The following is an 18,559-nucleotide window of genomic DNA, read 5'->3' as shown; positions in this document are numbered from 1 at the left end:
GATGCAAATGAGGCTAGGGAAGTTTCCTTAATCCTGTCACCCTTGTGCAGAGGGGTTTAGGTGTGTCTTCCACTGCCTTTTCATTGCTTTTTGTAAGCCGATTTAGGGCCAGATGTTCAAAAAAGCCTGACTCCTCCCAGCTCCCACTGACAACAAAGGAGGCTTAGCCCCCAGCCCCATGGAGAATAATGGGCTGCTGAGCACTTGGTAACTTCAGCCCTTCATTTCTTCCCCTAACTGAGCCTTCCCAGCCCTAGATCATTGCTCTGAGCTGTCCAGAACTGAACAGTCTCCCTAGCACGGCCACCGTCCCAGAGAGCCTCTAGGGTGTGATCCCTCTGTTCCTGCCCCAGTGCATTAGCAGCTCATGTCTAACCTGCTCATGTCTAACCTGCTCCTCGGGCCCTCCATGCAGAGCAGGAGGGGAGCAGATTGCCCCCAGCCCCATGGAGAATTGCAGGCTGCCCTGGATTCTCTTCCCAGGGGTATTCAGGCTGCTGTGTTTTTTTCACCTGCTGCTTGTGCTGCATTTCCAAGACATTGCTACTGCTATTCCCTGCCTATGTTTAATGAGTCAGTGTGCTCTGCATGTGGAACAGAGCTGTGTACCATTCAGGGTTCTGATTATGGTAACTCTAATCTCCTGCTGCCTTGGGATCTGTTCTGTGTCCCCACCGGTGTTTGCAGCTCCTCCTAGTGGGGGTTGTTGGTGAATTTCATGGCTGTGCAGTCCCCTCCCAGACCAGCAGGGCCTGGCTTTCAAGCGCTCTCAGGGACACGTTTGAAAGTGCTTGTTACAGAGCCGCTCCCACTGTGACAGCCAGAACTGGATTCTCAGGAGCTGAGTACCACCCAACATGTGTGCAGCACGCTTAGCTCTTTAGAAATGTGGCCCCGATTCTGCATGCTGAATTTCCAGACTACTTCTGGAAATCTGCTTCTTTCTGTGACCTCCCATCCATCCATCCCTGGTGCCCAGCACAGTTCTATCTCATGGTCCATTATTGTGAATTGGCTGGGTTATTTTGGCAGTTCTTCCTCCAGTTTTCAGCAGCTCCCGAGTCAATCTGAGTGACTGAGGTGAGCAGAGGTTCCGTGTGACAGGAAACCAAACTCCAGATACACGGCAGCTCCAGTACCATCTCTTCTTTTGCTACCTACTGTAGAATTCTAGCCAAAAAAACAAAATCAAGTTTGTCTCTTCTCCATCATTCTCAATCAGCTCCCAGTGCTGCTTATTGCTCATCGCCTCAGTATCCTCCATGCACAGATTGAAGGAGATTTCACTTTAATAGTCCATCATTTTGTAAGGGGCAGAGGGTCAAAGTGAACTGACTGTAATGCCAGGATTTCTTTTGATCTTTTGATTGATTGATCTTTTCTAAAAAACTAGCACCTGTCCCCTGGAACCTTCCTAACTCTCCAGGACTTTTCTTTACTGCTCTGGCATGTAAGTCCATTAGCTCGTCACTGTGCCTCCCTGGGACTCACATTGTCCCGATATTGATACATCGCCCATTTGCCTATCTTCACATTTTTCATGGACTCTCTTGCTAGTTTTGTATCAGAAGCTTCCTCAATTCATTTGTCCCCATTCCTTGTCCATGTGTTGCTTAGTGCAGAGAGCTTTCTGACAGGTGCTCAGTGTCTCCGTCAGATTTCATTCCCTTTCGTACTGACTCATGTCCCTGCTGCACCCTCTCTCTTTGTCTTCCCCCCTGACATTTGTGGCAAAAGCCCCTCCTTCCCCTTTGGCAGAGTTAGCTCCTCCCTCTCCTTCCTTTTCTCCCTAGGAGCCTTATTGGATTCTGCTGGCTTTTTGATAGTTGCTTGCTTTCCACTCCCTCCATTTCCAAAGCAAATGACTTCCCCATCTCCGAAGCCAACTGGCCATGTCTTGTTCCTTCTCCCAGGGATCAGAATCTCGGAGAGCTCCTCAGTCACTGCCACCGTCCCGTGTGCACTCTGATGTGCTCTTCCATTGGACTGTGCTTGCTAGATTTCTGGAGTCCCCAACTGTGCTTTTCCACACTGAATGCCCCTGCCTTGCTGCATGTGGTGAGCCCTTTACACTGGGTTCTGGCAGACCAGGGTTACTGGTCTCAGGCCTCCCTTTTATTCTGTCTCAGTCAGTTTCTTCATATCAGCAGATCTAGGATGGCTTCTTCTCTGAATGGATTCTCTAGTATCCAGGTTTCAGTGTAGCAGCCGTGTTAGTCTGTATCTGCAAAAAGAAAAGGAGTACTTGTGGCACCTTAGAGACTAACAAATTTATTTGAGCATAAGCTTTCATGAGCTACAGCTCCCTTCATCGGATGCAACATGAAAAGTGATGAAGGGAGCTGTAGCTCACGAAAGCTTATGCTCAAATAAATTTGTTAGTCTCTAAGGTGCCACAAATACGCCTTTTCTTTTTTCCAGTATCCAGGTCATTGAAGTCCTAGGAATGTGGACTGGTGCTGAGCTAGCTGAATCCTCTTCCAGAAGAGACCAGGAGAGGTAACCCCCCTGAGCAGAGCTCCCAATAGTTTGAGTTCCCGAGTGCTGGAGCTTGTCCCTGTTTGAGTCGCATCCTCTCTGCAGCTGAGCAGAGCAATCCCCTCCTTCATTGTTATCAAGTGCAGCTCACGGGGGCTTCAGACCTGGTTCAGAGCCAGCTGCCAGCACCCGTGCCTCCTTTACACCACGGTGAGTCCCACTTACACTGGGCACCCACAACTCACTGGGGTAAGTGACTACACAAGGTGCTTGGCAGTTGAGAACTGGACACAAATCTTGCGTCATATTTTGCAAAGCTTGTGAGAAAGCAGGAGTGGAGTCTGCACCAGGAGACTGTAACATAGCCAGTGTATCAGCTGCTCACATGCCTTGCGGGGGAGTCAGTGGGGAGAAGGGCTCCCTGCGGGGATGCAGACTCCCTCAGCAACCCCACCACAGAACAGGCTCTGGTTTTGCCCCTTCCAATCTCCCTGTTTGGCCCCTGCACTCAGATCCCAAACACACATTTGCCAGTGCCTTGCACTGCCAAGAGTCCTGCTCACTGGTCTATTAATAAATGAGCCAAAGGTGTTAACATCACTGAGTCACTGTCTGACACTAACAGTGCTAAACAGGGTCCAGGGGGTTGGTATCCAGAGACCTCAGCTTTGGTTAAGCCAAGAGCCAGATCACAACTCCACTCTCGCAAATTTGATCTAGTCAGGGGGGCGGGGCCAAACCTCAGCAGCGCTGCAGTCCCAGAGGTTGCAATGCCCAGAGTGGAGAGCCAAGCCCAGCCAGCCCCACAGCACAGGAGCTGCAGGAGCCACCACTGTGGGGTGAGTGCCAGGCAGGACGCAACTCTTTTGGAAGGGGAGGCAGGATCCGACTGAAAGCACCCCACGGCTGAGGGTTACCATATTTCAAATTCCGAAATAGAGAACACTGCCAGGGGGAGGGGAATTGAAGAGGGGGTATAGTTTCTATGGCAGAACCATCCCACCCCACCCTTACTTCTGCTCTGCTGCAGAGCGGCATCACTGCCTTCAGAGCTGGGTGCCCTGTCAGCAGCCGCTGCTCTCCAGAAGGCAAGGGGAAAGGACGAGCAAGGAAAAATCATGGACATTTGTTCGTATTTCAAAAATCCACCCAGACGGAGGTCGGTGGACCAGAACAGAGGTCATGTCCGGGAAAACCCAGAAATATGGTAACCCTACCAGGGCCTCTGCCTCCAGACTATTTACTGGGTTGCAGCAGGCCGTAAACATTTGCAAATGGGTCCGGAGCCCAAAAAGGTTGAGAACTACTGACTTAGGTGGTATCAAAGATGGTAGTAACGGTCATCCCAGGTGGTGTTTGGGTTTCAGCTGGAGCCGGTGGGGTGGCCATGTCATCTGGGTCCCTTGCGCTGGCCCGGTGTGGTCAAGACACTTCTTGGGATCAGGATCTGCCCTGGAGTCCCAGGAAGCCCTGGGCATGGCAGCCATGATGGTGAAATTCACTCCAGGACCCTCTGCCCTTCCCGTCTGTTCTTCTTTTTGTTCTTTCCTTCATCACAAAATCTCGTTCTTTGAAGGACCCAAAAAGGGAGTGTGAGTGGAATAGCTCCTCCCCTCATTATTTTGTCCCCCAATTAGGCCTCATTTCTGACATACCAGTTTTGGCTCATTCATTTCCTGCTCCACATCTCCTGTTTTTAACCATGTAATTTCAACACAGTCCTTGACTTATATTAACTAGGCCTTTTTGTCTGGACTAATTCAGCTATTCTGTCTCCCCTCGTACCTTTCCCCATCAGCGTGAGTCATTACAGGGTATTGTAGCAACTTATGAACTTCTACAGTCATTTCACAGTTGAGCTCACAATTTGGGTCAATATGTAGGCTCAGTTGTAACAACACCATGCCACCTAGCAATCCAGAGGGAGCCCCTCATGCACTTCCTTAACTGCCGCCTGAGAGGACACTCCTGCGTTACACTGAGAGCCAGACAAGGGCATGCCTGGAAAGCTGCAGTGAAATGCCAAAGAGATGCCTGGAAAATGCTTCAATGGGCTGCTAGGCCCATCACAGACATAGGCTGAGAGCTACCAGAACTCATAACACCCAGGGCTACTAAGCAGAAGCTAACAGGGCTATACTGCCTGAAGGGCACAGAGCCAGGATGAAGGGAGGCAGGGAAGGGCATATGGGCAGGGGCATGTGGAGGTTGTGTGAGGCTGAGTAAGGGCACTAGAGGGGCAGGTGCAGATGAAGGGGGAAGAGCACCAAGTGGGGGCTCTTTTCCATGGATTCGGACCATGGAGTTTGATTTTCCAATGGTTATAGCCAGAGCCAGCTGGGGCAGTGAGAGGAAGAGGAGAGGCACAGGGAAGAGGAAAAGGCCCCGGGCGGTGAGGGGAAGCAGAGGGGCCCAGGGAAGAGGAAAAGGCCCCAGGCGGCAAGAGGAAGGGGGAAGGGCCCCGGGCAGTGAGGGGAAGTGGAAGGGCACGGGCGGCGAGGGGAAGTGGAGGTGCCCGGAGAAGAGGAAAAAGCTGGTCCATGTGGGTGGCAGAGGAGAGCAAGGGTTGGGAAGGAGTCTTCATGTGGAATTGGCAATGAATGTGACAGCCACAGAGCAGCAGATGGCCAGGGCTGCCTCCCCTCCCCCAGGAAGGCAGGAGAGAGAAGATGTCAAATAAGAAGGGGTTGAGGCTGGGAGGAGCCTGTAAGGAAGGAGGGGTGGAGTTAAGCAAAGGTCAAGCAGCACTTACACACCCCCATACTGGGTCGCTGCTATACATTGCATAGCTCCCAGGATCAGGGCCCTTGTGCTGGCACTGACCAAGCACACACTCTTTTGGGAAGAGCTCGCCATCTTCATCTGAACCAGTGACAGCAGGGACCGTGGGTTGGGATTGAGGGGCACTGGCAGAGCAGTGGGGGGAGCCCAGGGCTTGGAGAGCATGGGTCTGCAGGTCAGGATTGAGAGGCATCAGCAGAGCTGTGTGGGGAGGGCCCAGTGCTGGGATGGCTGGGGGTGGGAGTGAGGGGCACTGGCAGAGCTGTGAAAGGAGGAATACAGGGCTGGTATAGCGGGGGGCTGCAGGTCAGGACTGACCAGCACGGCAGAGCTGCAGGGGAGTCCAGGGCTGAGATAGCAGGGGGCTGCAGGTCACGATTAAGGGGAACTGACAGAGCTGTGTGTGGGGTGGCCCCATGGCTGGGATAGCACAGGGCTGCAGATCAGAATTGAGGGGCATTGGCAGAGCTGTGTGGGGAGATCCCATGGTTGGGATAGCAGGGAGCTGCAGGTCGGGACTGAGGGGCACTGGCAGAGCTAAGTGCAGAGGGCTGGACATTAGGAGAGAGTTGACAGAGACCTCCAGATATCATTTTCATCTTGGAGTCTCTCACACCATTGCTGTCACCTCTCCAGGTTGATTTGTTTCCCTTTTTTTTGTTGTCCTCCCCAGATTTTTCCCAGCTCCCCACCCCACATGTTCACTCCACTCCAGCCCCTTCGTCAGGCCCTTCCCAGTCCACCACTCATGTTACCATGGCTACTGCTTCATCCTTCACTCCAGTCGCTGTCCAAGGTACCGTAAGCTCCTTTTCTATTTCTTTATGGATTCCCTGCTCCCATGCCCGGTGGGGAGCGCTGCAGGACATAGGAGGAGAATGGCTGCCAAGCCCAGAGGGACAAGGGCTGTGGCTCCAGCAGAGGAATTACTGCCAGCCCCTGGCTAGTACAGTCAGGGGATTGTTCCTAGCACTTGGCTTCCTAGTTGGAATGTCCAGGTTCTGCAGCCGCCTTGCCAGTTCACCCTGCAAAGCCAGAACCCATAGGAGTAAAAGGTCCCAGACTGTGGCAAGTGGATTGTGGAAGCAGAAGAGGCCAGTGGCCCATCAAGTGTGACAGCCCACCTCCCTGTTGGTCCGGTACTGCTCTGCCCATGGTAACACACACCAGTGGTCTCTTGCTCTGGGTGCTGTCGCTGCAGGAACCCTTGCCAGAGGCTTTGGAGGTTGTGGAAAATCGCCATATGCATCTTCTGGTCCCAGATGGGGAACCACCTATCTCTCCCCTAACACATGAGCCCTTACCATGTGTATCCTAGTGATTGCCATTGCTTTCAGGCAGTGACATGTCTAATCAATGTACTAACTGTACTAAGCTATTTGCTGTAATGCAGTCATGTGGCAGGAAGTTCGATAGGTTAATCACACATTGCAAAAAGTGCCTTTTGTCTGTCTGAAGTGTTGCCTTTTCATTTTGAATGCCTTTTGTTCTTGTGTTAAGGGGCTGGGTGGCTCAGAGCTCTACTGGCTCCCTGCCCCATTTCTCTATTTATATCCCTCTGCCGTCCTCTCTTTTATTCTTCTCCATTCCAAACTCTCCCCCTTCAGATGCCCCCTTCCTCTCTAAGCATTTCTGTGACCCTTCCCTGGACCTTCCAATTCCTGAGCCAACACTTTTGGGATGAAGCAACTAAAACTGAATGAAAATTTGCCCCTGCACGCCCAGCACAGCTGGCAAACACTGTTCCCCTGACAGGCACAGACTCCTGACACTGCCCCTGCTCCCAGGTGTGAACACCAGACATCGTCCTCCCCTCCAGATGCAGAGACGAGAAAGACCATCACCCTCAGCACAGACATGAGACCCCGTTCTCCACCCCCCGACCCCCACAAGCAAGACACACGAAACACTGTTATCCACAGGCACAAGGCATTGTTCCCATCCCCCCAGCATGGACGCAAGACACCATCACCACCAGCACTGCTGTGAGAAACTTCCTCCCCCCAAGCACAAGTACGAGATACCATCTCCCCAGCATGTACATGAGACACCATCCTCCCCCAGCCCCACCCTTGTGTAACCTTGGTCTAGGGTTGGGGCACTGTGACAAGGGGCCTGGCAGGTGCTCTGTGGTGCCAAGTGGCCAAAGCAAGGTCTGGCAGGTGGTCTGAAGTGCTCTGGGGCGCTGCTCCCCAGTCAGTGCCTGAGGTTTCCCTCTGAGTCATGAGCACCCTGCACTCCAGGTTGCTGTCCCCTTCAGCCCAGTTCTGCCAAGAGACAGAACGGTTTGAACAGAGGAGTCAGAATGAACTGGGCCAACGTCAACTGCTCCGAGTATAATCACCTGCCTGCCATGGCAGCTTCCAGGGCAAAGCGCTCCTGACAGCCAGAGGAGCCAATCGCACAGGCTGTGCTGTTTCGGAGACTGGCAGAGCAGGACCTGTCATAGCAATGGAGATAGAGCCCCTGAACATGCCATGCCATGGGGCAGGACTGAAGGGCATGGACAGAGCCAGGGCTGCAGGTTGGGATTGAGGCGGCATCACAGAGCTGGACAGGAGCCCAAGACTGGAATAGCCAGGGCTCTGCAGGGCAGGAGGGAGGGCCATGAGCATGTGGGGGTAGGTCGCTCACTCTGTGGCCAGTTCTGGTTACTCGCTTTCAGGAGTGTTCATTGTACTTCAGACCAGTGGATGGGTTGGCGGGGAAAGGAGAGGAGAGGAGACAGGGTGGGTAGGGATGGGACGGAGTGGAGAGGGGAGGGGATAGATGGGCAGGGAAGGAGAGGAGAGAGGGCAAGGATGGGATGGGGAGAGATGAACGGGACAGGGACTGGAGTGGGCTTTCACCTCTTGCCTGGTCCCAGCTCTCCAGGCCTTTGGACCCACTCTGGCCTCTCTCTCTCCACTTCCCTCCCAGTTTCCTCCTCTTCTGCCTGCATCCAACCCCACTGCACTGGGGCAAGAGCTTTCTCCATCGCAGCTCCACTGTGCATCCATCACATTTCCCATCTCTGCTGGCAGCTCCTCTCTGCATCTATTGCATTTCCCATCTCCACCACAGCCCCTCTCTGCCTCCATCGCATTTCCCATCTCCACCGCAGCCCTTCTCTGCCTCCATCGCATTTCCCATCTCCACCGCAGCCCTCTGCGTCCATCACATTTCCCATCTCTGCTGACAGCCCCTCTCTGCCTCCATCGCATTTCCCATCTCCACCGCAGCCCTTCTCTGCCTCCATCACATTTCCCATCTCTCCTGACAGCCCATCTCCGCCTCCATCGCATTTCCCATCTCCACCTCAGCCCTTCTCTGCCTCCATCACATTTCCCATCTCCGCTGCAGCCCTCTGCGTCCATCACATTTCCCATCTCTCCTGACAGCCCATCTCCGCCTCCATCGCATTTCCCATCTCCACCTCAGCCCTTCTCTGCCTCCATCACATTTCCCATCTCCGCTGCAGCCCTCTGCGTCCATCACATTTCCCACCTCTGCTGACAGCCCCTCTCTGCCTCCATCGCATTTCCCATCTCCACCAGCAGCCCCTCTCTGCCTCCATCATATTTCTCATCTCTGCTGGCAGCCCCTCTCCTCTCTCTGGTTCTGAACTTCTCTCTCCCACTGGTAATATTTCACTCCCAGCTTTTAGGACCTGGCAGCTGGTGGGAAGGACGTAGCCATGGGGAAAGCTGTGCTCTACTGGAATGTGCCCTTAGCACCCCAAGGTTCCATGTAAGGGCACATGGAGCCAGGCCAGGCACACACATTGCGACCCCCCAGCTCTGGTGCTGAGAGAATCTCTGTACAATGCAGGACTTCAGCAGGGCCTGTAAACACCTTTCTCTCTCTCTCTCTCCCCTGCATTGCCACATGTATAGATGCCAGCCCGATGTCTTCCTCCTCTGGCACATACCATGCTGTGATTGGTGGAGTGGTCGCAGTCATTGTTTTTCTGCTACTCAGCCTGCTCATTGTCCTGGCACACTACCTAATCAGGCACAAAGGTAAGGCCAGGCCACTGCCTACAGCTCAGCTCACAGGCTGGCCTCTCAGAGGTGGGAGGGAGAAGGCAGCCAAGTTTCTCTCGCCAGTGGCCTTCCTGTTTAATGCTCTCCGTGCCCTGCTCTTCCAGAGCCTCCTGGGGTTTGGCATTGCCATGTGGGGGACAAGCGTTTTGCTTTCACGGCTTGGGTGCTGCAGAGGCGTGCTGGGCATAGAGCAAGAGGAGCTAGAGTTCCAGCCCTGGGGGAAGGAGTCTCCTATTGCCCCAAAGCACCCCCTGCCTGCCGTACACAGAGGAGCCGCGCATGACCTGGCACAGAGGGAGCAGAGACCTGACCTCAGCAGCTAAAAGCAGATCTAATTAAATCTGCACAGCACCACATGGGGATCCTGGTGGGTCATTCTCCCTCCCTTGGGGCTGGCAAGCTTGAGCATTGCCTCCCACTGACCCCCAAGAGCAGGAGCAAGTCCCACAAGACTCTTGTAACCAATCAGCTTCCGCCTGCCTGAGCCCAGGATAGGGAAGGCTATCAAATCGCATCCCTCCCTTCTCCATCACCTCTCTCTCATACCCTGTCTGTGTAGTATCATCATGTCATTGTTTTCTGTTCATTTCTTGAGTACTCATCCACCTAAATATCCTGCATCACATTCAATCTATTCCTGGTCACCTAGGCACTCATCCTCCTGTCTCTGACCATCTGCAGAGATTTTTCATTGGCCACATATTATCCATCCATCCATCTGTCCACCTCTGCACCATCCATCCACCATCCACTCTGCCCCAACCAGGGTATTCTCTGTTCCCTTGACTTTTCATCTGTCCAGCAGATATGTGTGTAAAACACAGAGGGATGATCAGATCTAACATCAGCAGTAGACACATACATGTGAGGTGCTGGAATCTGTGATATTCATCATATTCATCAATGATCTGGAAAGGGAGATGAATAGTGAGGTGGCAACATTTGCAGATGAAACAAAATTACTCAAGATAGTTAAGTTCAAAGCTGACATTGAAGAAATACAAAGCGAACTTACTAAACTGAGTGACTGGGCAACAAAATGGCAGATGACATTCAGTGTTGATAAGTGCAAAGTAATGCACACTGGAAAACATAATTCAAATTATTCATACTAAATGATGGGGTCTACATTAGCTGTTACCACTCAAGAGAGAGATCTTGGAGTCATTGTGGATAGTTCTCTGAAAATATCCACTCAATGTGCAGTGGCAGCCAAAAAAGCTCACATATTGTTAGGAACCATTAGGAAAGGGATAGTTAATAAATCATAAAATATCATGTCACTATATAAATACATGTTAAACCCACACCTTGAGTACTGCATGCAGTTCTGGTCGCCCCATCTCAAAAAAAAAACAGAATTGGAAAAATTACAAAGGTCAACAAAAATGTTGAGGGGTATTAGAAGAGATTAAAAAGACTGGGACTGCTCATCTTAGGAGAGATATGGCAGAGGTCTATAAATAATGACTGTGTGCGGAGAAAGTGAATAGGGAAGTTTTATTTACCCCTTCACATAACACAAGAACTAGGGGTCACCCAATTAAATTAATAGGCAGCAGGTTTAAAACAAACATAAGGAAGTACCTCTTCACACAACACACAGTCAACCTGTGGAACTCATTGCCAGGGGATGTTGTGAAGGCCAAAAGTATAACTGGGTTAAAAAAAAAAGCTAGATATGTTCATGGACGATAGGTCCATCACTGGCTATTAGCCAAGATGTTCAGGGATGCAACCCCCTGCTCTGGGTGTCCCTGAGCCTCTGACAGAAGCCAGGACTGGATGACAGGGGATGGGTCACTCAATAATTACCCTGATCTGTTCATTGCCTCTGAAGCTTCTGGCATCAGCCACTGTTGGAAGACAGGATACTGGGCTAGCTGGACTGGTCTGACCCAGTATGGCCGTTATGTGCTTATGACACCAGGCCAGCTTCAGAGATGATGTATAAGTTGGAAACGGCCACCCCCTCAGCTCCTTTGGAGCTAGGCGCCCCTCCAACTAAAGTAAGGGAGTCGGAGTTGGTATGACTTACATACTGAGGAGCCAGGTGCTTGAAGTTCATGTGGGGTGGAGGCTTCTTTGCTTTCCGCCATCCTACACCCTCTGGGTAGGTGCTCTTCTGGCCCCTCCAGCTGTCACATCACTCTTGGTTGTCATTATTTGTGTGGCTGTAACTCCCAGAGCCCCAAGCAGCTGGGGCGGTGATGGGCTGGGTGCTGCACAGACCCAGAGGCAGCCATGGTCCCTGCCCTGAAGATCCCTCACCCTGCTCAACTCGTGGCTGATGAGTGAGGTTGCTTCAGCCTGGAGGGTGCTGGCAGGAGTAAGGTGTCCACTGTAGGGCTGGGAGGAGGCGGAGATTACACAGGGTCAGATTTGCCTCTTGACCTAGACCTTGGGGCTCCAGGCTGCACCTGGCCACAGCACTCTCAGCATAGGCACCGTGAATACAGCAGGTCGGGAATGATTTTCTAATGCCCTCTTTGCAAAATTGCAGTTTTGGGTGGGAAAATTGAAATGCCAGCAACCTGACCACCCACCTGCAGGTGAGATGGACAAGAGCCAGTTCCAGGCAGTTCCCAGCCAGCTGCAAACCTCTGGTTCGGTTCTCCCACAACATAATTGTTTCCATTTCTGTCCATGCAAAATGTCAAGGTTTCTGCTTCTCAGCTTACACCCAGGGGAAATATTTTCTGAAACCTCAACATTTTCAGCAGGATGGAAATTCCATTTTCCGGCCAGCTCCAGCTGTGAGCTCCAGCCCGGAATCCCCCTTGAGCCCTGCCTGCCACCCAGTCCCTCTCCTAGCTGGTGCAGAGAGAGTCCAAGAGCCATTTAAACCACTAGCCATATGATAATGAGAACCCTCTCCTTGCCCAGGTACCTACCTGACTCACGAGGCCAAGGGATCAGATGATGCCCCGGATGCTGACACTGCCATCATCAATGCTGAGGGAGGCCAGGCCAGTGGCGATGACAAAAAGGAATATTTTATCTAGGGGTGCAGGGTGGAAAGAAGAGAAATGGAGCCAACAAACCCAGATGGAAATGGAAACTGGACCACAAACCCCACTCAACCCAACAGATTTTCTCTCGTGCCCTGGATGGATGGACGAATAGAGGGATGGCGGGACAGAGACCAGAGAGTGACCGGCTTGACTCATGATGCTTCTCAAACTTGTATAAAACGTTATTACTAAAAACATTGAAAGCCCCACCCCCATTCGCTTGCTTGTACCTTCATACCCACGACCAATACTCGCACTAAACACACAGACAAGCCAGTGAGTGAGTGACACTTTCCTTCTTTCCTTTGGCCCCTTTGCTTTGGTTTTGTGGATGCTCTTTGCTTTGGTTCCTTGGGTTGGAATGTTGGGGTGGGGTCAATGTCGCTCTTTCCGTTGCTGCTCTTCATTTTGGTTCCATTTACACCCAAGGATAAAATCAGCCCTCATGGTGGCTGCCTGCTGCCATGAGTCTGGGCAGCCTGGGATGCCCTTTCTGTTGCTTGCATTTCCCACCCGAGAACCAGGGCCACGATTCCATTGTGTTCCCCCATCCTTGGCTCCGGCATGGTGTTCTGAGCCAGACCTGTGGGAATGACCCTAGGCAGAGGATGGGAGGCAGTGACATGGGGTCTTTCTCTGCCCCACAGCAGCAAACAAGCCATGAGAGCCCAGGGGAATGTCCAGCGAGAGCGAGGAGATGGGGTAGCCACCCAGCCCGGCTCCTATCCAGAGGGATGTGCCCTCCCCTCAGCGAGATGGGGAGGGAGGCAGTATTGCTGCCTCAGAGAGCCCGGCACACCCAGCCTGCTGGGGCCCTGCACTGATTTTATCCTTGGAGGTTGTGTCTGACAATGTTCATCTGGGAGGAGAACTGTCCTGTGTGATACATGTACAAAGGGGAGCCAGCTGCCAGGTGGGGAGCCGCTCATAGGTTCCAATCCCCACTGACACCCAAGGAGAGAGATTCAAATGCTGCAAGGTGACTTGCAGTGCTCATGCATGGTTCCAAGAAAGGCTGTAAAGTCTCAGATTGGAGCCAGGACAATAACCCATCTGTTGAGATGCTCAGTTCAAGGAAACCATCCTTGTGTATCTTCCCTGTGCCAGGGACTGATGGGCACAGCAAGGCCCTGGCGAGCCAGGTGACAGGGGTAAGAGTGCCCTGGCCCTCCATGCTGCTGTCATGCCTTTCCTGCTCTCTGACCAGTCGACCTGCCCCAGCACCAAGGCCCAGGGAGCATTTGGAGATAGAAACCTTGCTATGATCACAGGTGACTTGGCCAAGGGGCATCTTTCTTCTAGGCCACAAGTAGCTGTGCAGCCTCATTCCCACAAACCAGCCACCCAGAATCTGAATCATTACAGCTCAGAACCTGACAGGGCGCTGGCAACCCCAGCTAAAGCCAGGGGAGGGAATGAGCTTCATGGCAGACTGCACAACAGCCCAGGAAGTGTTCTCACAGGGGCTGAGCTGCACGTGGTGGGGGAAAGAGTGAAGTTTGCTCATCAGACCTCTCAGCTTTGGGAACCGTAAATTCAGTCAGGGAGCTCCCTCCCCAGGCAAGAGCCTGAGAGCAGTGTCTCTAGCCACAGGGCTGTTACCTGTCGCCCACTCTCCAGAGTCATAGCCCTGTTCCGTCTAGAGCTCGCATGGCCCTCACCTGCTGTCGCCACCTTCAAAGAGCACACAGCATTCCCCATTGAAGAACCCCAACCCAGTCCTTGAGATGGGCTCTGCCAGACAGCCTGGGAAATGGGCGAGGGACTAAGTTAGAGCAACCAAACTATGGGGCGGGAGAGGAGGGGCTCAGCTGTCACAGCCATGCTGGGGGTTCCTCTGATTCCCCTCTGGGGTGTTCACTGTTATCAACTCCCATGATTTTATCAAGAGTCTCCTGAGATTTGGTGTGTTTCTCAAAGCCCCAGCTCCTGGAGTCTTGTCGGACTAGATGGTCATAATGGTCCCTTCTGACCTTAGTATCTATGAATCTATGAATATCTGAGCCTCTCAGCCTTCATTTTTTTAAAAGTACATTTCTAGCCCTCCTGGTTGAAGAGAAAAGCTGGAAAATATGACAGGAATGTGGCCTAAAGGCTGCAATAAGAGAAGGCATATCCCCCGTCCCCACCGCCAAATTTAGAATTTTTGAAAATCTCACAATTCTTCAGCCAGTCTCAGGATGTTGGGGAGCCTGACTCATTGCTTTTGAGCATGCAAGGCTGGATCTTGGCCCCTGCGATAGGCAGGAGCGGTGTGGCATCTGCCGGCTGAGTGCATGAGATGGTGATCAGGTCATCAGAGAGCCACCTGGAAATGATTTCTGTCCGTTTGCTTTACCTGGCCCCTTCCCGGGGGGCTTCTGTAATTCTCACTGGTGAGATGCTGGGGAAAAGCAGGAACTGGTGGTGGCTGCTGCTCCTTCCAACAGAGGCATGACAGCAAGTGCTAGCAGAGGGGCCTGGCCAAGGGCAAGGTTGTGTGGGCAGCAGAAACTGGACACAAGGGCTGACAGAGGCCGTCTCACCCCTGGGGAACAGGGAACTAAGACCTGGACCCCAACCCCCAGCACCCAACGTACAGGCTTCCAACAAGAGAAGCAAAAGGCTTCTCTTCACTGTGACAGACACTAACCCACACACACAGAGCCAGTGCCCCACGTGCCACTTCTCTTGGCACAACTCAACACCAGCCTCACAAGCCAGGCTGAGTCCCAGAACCAGGCCTCAGGCTGTGATAGCTCCATACACTGCTGGGAACAGGCACAATTATGGTGTAACTCACCCCACCCTGCAGAGCTAGGCTTTGGCTCCTGGCCCCTCAGGTTCCAAACTATGGGCCTCTGCCGTGGGTCCAAACAGCATCTGTCCTCTGCATGGGGCGCAGGCCCATGAGGCCTCATCATGCATCCACCTGGTCTGCATGGCGCAAGCTGAGCACTCCAGCCGCCTTGAAGAATCTCTAAGCCTTCTCACAGTAGCCAGGTAGGGTCATTGCTAAATGCCTTCCTAGGCCCTTGGAATGTGACTGAGTCTCCATGTGCTTTCCTGGGGTTCCCTGTTCTTCCCTGGGGCCCTGACAGGCCTGGGCTTCGCTGGGACCCTAACAGGCCTGGGCTCCCATGTGGTTAAGATGGGCCTCGGGAGAGTAACAAAGGGCACTGGGCAGCAGGCAGCCATGGCTCTGTGTAAGCAGTGTCTTTCCCAGGAGCTGTGTGTGTGAAATGAGGCAACCCAAGATGTAAGACATGATCCCCCTCTCCTGCCCAGGGGTTTATACAGGTCCCACCCCTCCAGTGCATGGCTGTTATAGAATGGTCCATGTCTTATAAACATGGGACTAGCATTTTCCAAGCCTCTGAGACATGGGACCAAGTAGAGACCCAGCTGTGGGTGTGGCAAGGAAATGGGAGGGCCCACATGTCTAGTGGGAAAATCTAAACTTCCCCTCATGCTGTGTATATGGGAGGCAGGAGATACAGCCTTTTAGTGGCTGTGAGCCTGATGAGACACACAAATTCTTGAGTATGTGGGAGCTCTAGGATACATCACCACTGCAGTGGAAGTTAGGGAATTAACCACATCCCAAGGGAGTGCAAGTAACAGGATTCAGCATGTCTTGTATGTATGAGAGTGCCAAGATACATCCAATCTCTAGCATGTGGGAGTGATGGGATACACCATGTCTCAGGTTCGTAGGAGTTATGGGATGCACCGTGTCTTAAGTGTGTAGGACTGATGGAATACACTGTGTCTTGTGTGTGTAGGGCTGATGGGATACACCATGTCTCGAGTGTGTAGGCGTAGTGGGATACACCGTTTCTCAAGTGTGTAGGACTGATGGAGTACACTGTGTCTTGAGAATGTAGGAGTGATGGGATACATTGTGTTTTGAGTGTGTAGGGCTGATGGCATACACCATGTCTTGAGTGTGTAGGACTGTTGGAGTACACTGTGTCTTGAGCGTGTAGGAGTGATGGGATACACTGTGTCTCGAGTGTAAAGGAGTGACAGGATACACCGTGTCTTGAGTGTGTAGAAGTGGTGGGATACACTGTGTCTCGAGTGTGTAGGAGTGTTTGGATACACTGTGTCTTGACTGTGTAGGAGTAGTGGGATACACCATGTCTCGAGTGTGTACCAGCGATGAGATATACTATGTCTCAAGAGTGTAATAGTGACAGTATATATCACATGTCCAGTGTGTGGAAGTGGCAGGCTAAACCATGTCTTGCGTATGAGAGAGTGACTGGATACACCTGTTCTGTGTATTAGTGGTGGGAGTTCTGGGTTCAGCCAGGTTAAGGTTTTTAAAAATCTAGCATGCTGTTATGACATTAAACCATCATTTGTGGTTTGAGGTTTTGCATCAAGTTGGGGCTTGTGATTTCATGTAACAAGCATCAATAATAAAACCACTGAACCTTGTATAAAACACACAGCAAGGGGAAACACCAAAAGTATGGCCACAGAGAGTGATTTTAAAAAGTTCCTTTATTCCCTTTCCATTTATGTGCACAAAGTTGTATAAAGGGAAAGGTCCTTGTCTGAGAGCCCTTGTGATCAGTGCAGGATGTCACCCTGCCTCGGAGGGTGGGAAGATCAAGCCTGGGGGAGCAACCAGACAGTTCTGTCTCAATTGCTCTCCATCTCATTTTCATTTTTGGAAAAGTCAGTATTATTCTTGAGAGGAAAAGTTTAATCATGTGATCAATGCGGTGATCTCTGCCTAAGTCTGTAGAGAGCCTGAAATCATAGTGCTGAGGTGTGAACTATCCCTTTCATTTCAATGATTGTAACTCTGATGCCAGTGACCACTATTTCACTGCTCATGAAAGTCTGGTGTGAATGGAGGGAGCTGATACTGTTATGAAGATCTTTAACATTCAATATTGAATAGAAATCATTCCTTAAAATAAAAATGTAAGGACATGATTTACAATATGATTTCATTTCATTTCATTACAAATCTAAAAGCTGGGCAGGGCAGGGTGGGGGCGCCCTAGTGATTTCATTTTCATGGGGTGGCAAGGGAAGGCTCAGCTTTCCAAAGTTCGGGGAATTCTGCTTCAGAGTGTAATCAATGTCTTTCTGGAGGGAAAGGGGAATAGATTAGTTACAGACTATAACTCGTGGGTTGCTGTTGATAAAATTGAAGTCTGATTCTTTTTAAGACAAAACAAGGCAAAACACACAAAGAAAGAAAGAAAGTACATCTTTTGTGTTTCTGTGACTTTTCACTGGCATCGGTGCAGCACACAGTCTCTCTGGTCTCTCCAAGACCTTGCAAACTTCCATCCAAATCGGATGTTTAAGTTATTAGGTCAGAGCCTCAGCTGGTGTAAATGGACATAATTCCATTTAGTTTAAGGGTGCTTTGCTGATTGACCTCAGCAAGGGATCTGGCCCCTTGCTTTAGCTTGCCTTACTGATCACTGCAATGGCATGCTGATAAATGCTGGACTGGCCATTATGCCAGACTCTTATTAGACAGAAGGTGAAAAAAGAAAGATAGGACAGAGAGAGGAATAAGGTGAGGAGGGAAAATGATGCAGGAGAGAGGGAGTGAGAGTAGGGAGGGAGTGGGGTGAGATGGGTCCCAGGGGTTGTCAGAACTCAGCCAAACATGATGGACGTGGTGATATCTCCTCACCTGGTCAGCATCTTTCAGGATGAATGCAATGGCAACCTAGATTCTGGGGTCAGAGGTGTGGGAGGCAGTGACGCGGGGACACACTCCCTCTTTGCCAGTTGGCTCCTTCAGGGTGTCCAGTCTGAAGCACAGGCAGGCAAGGTAACTGCTCATTAGCTAAGAAGAAATTGTTTTTCTGATTGTTGTTCAGCACTTTTGCAGGGGGCAGAGTGGTGCTTTATAATCATCATAATTATTATTATTATTTTATGTATTATTTATTATTAAATAAGTTGCCAAGAGGCCTCCCCCATCCCCCACATACCAGTGTCCTGGAAGGAGTGGCAGCCCAGTCCCATCAGAATTCACCAGTCAGAACACCCTTCTGGGGATTCCAGTTATGAACATGTCCTGTCATTCTAACATCATCTTGGTTTGTTGCCAGAGCAATTCTGGGACCTGCCCAATATATTTTGACAACCTGTGGTGAGTTCTTGTCTCTAAAGAAATCCACTGCTATCATTGTCTTTGTCTCCAATTTATTTATAAACTGCTTTATAGAACAGGTTGAACTAAACTTTAGTTCCCTTTCTTCTGTGAAAGTGACAGTACGCCATCTCTCGAGAGTCCAG

The 18,559-nt window shown here is 51.4% G+C and overlaps 1 protein-coding gene across 5 annotated transcripts in view; it reads left to right on the top strand.

Annotated features, from left to right (window-relative positions):
• Window positions 1–17,506, top strand: part of CADM3 (cell adhesion molecule 3) — a 126,408-nt gene extending 108,902 nt beyond the window's left edge. For 2 of the 5 annotated variants that reach the window (XM_038382546.2, XM_038382547.2), the window contains 3 exons: window positions 5,933–6,055; window positions 9,135–9,260; window positions 12,171–17,506. In XM_038382546.2, the coding sequence (XP_038238474.1) occupies window positions 5,933–6,055; window positions 9,135–9,260; window positions 12,171–12,289 (368 nt within the window). In that variant the 3' untranslated portion in view covers window positions 12,290–17,506. The remainder of the gene's footprint in view (window positions 1–5,932; window positions 6,056–9,134; window positions 9,261–12,170) is intronic. The other 3 variants (XM_038382549.2, XM_038382548.2, XR_006276919.1) reach the window with 2 other exon arrangements.
• Window positions 17,507–18,559: the final 1,053 nt, after the last annotated feature.

Source organism: Dermochelys coriacea, chromosome 24 (genome assembly GCF_009764565.3).
Source record: "Dermochelys coriacea isolate rDerCor1 chromosome 24, rDerCor1.pri.v4, whole genome shotgun sequence".
NCBI classification, from domain to species: domain Eukaryota; kingdom Metazoa; phylum Chordata; order Testudines; family Dermochelyidae; genus Dermochelys; species Dermochelys coriacea.
The sequence above is the reverse complement of the archived record's forward strand: the minus strand, read 5'-3'. Positions and strand labels throughout refer to the sequence as shown.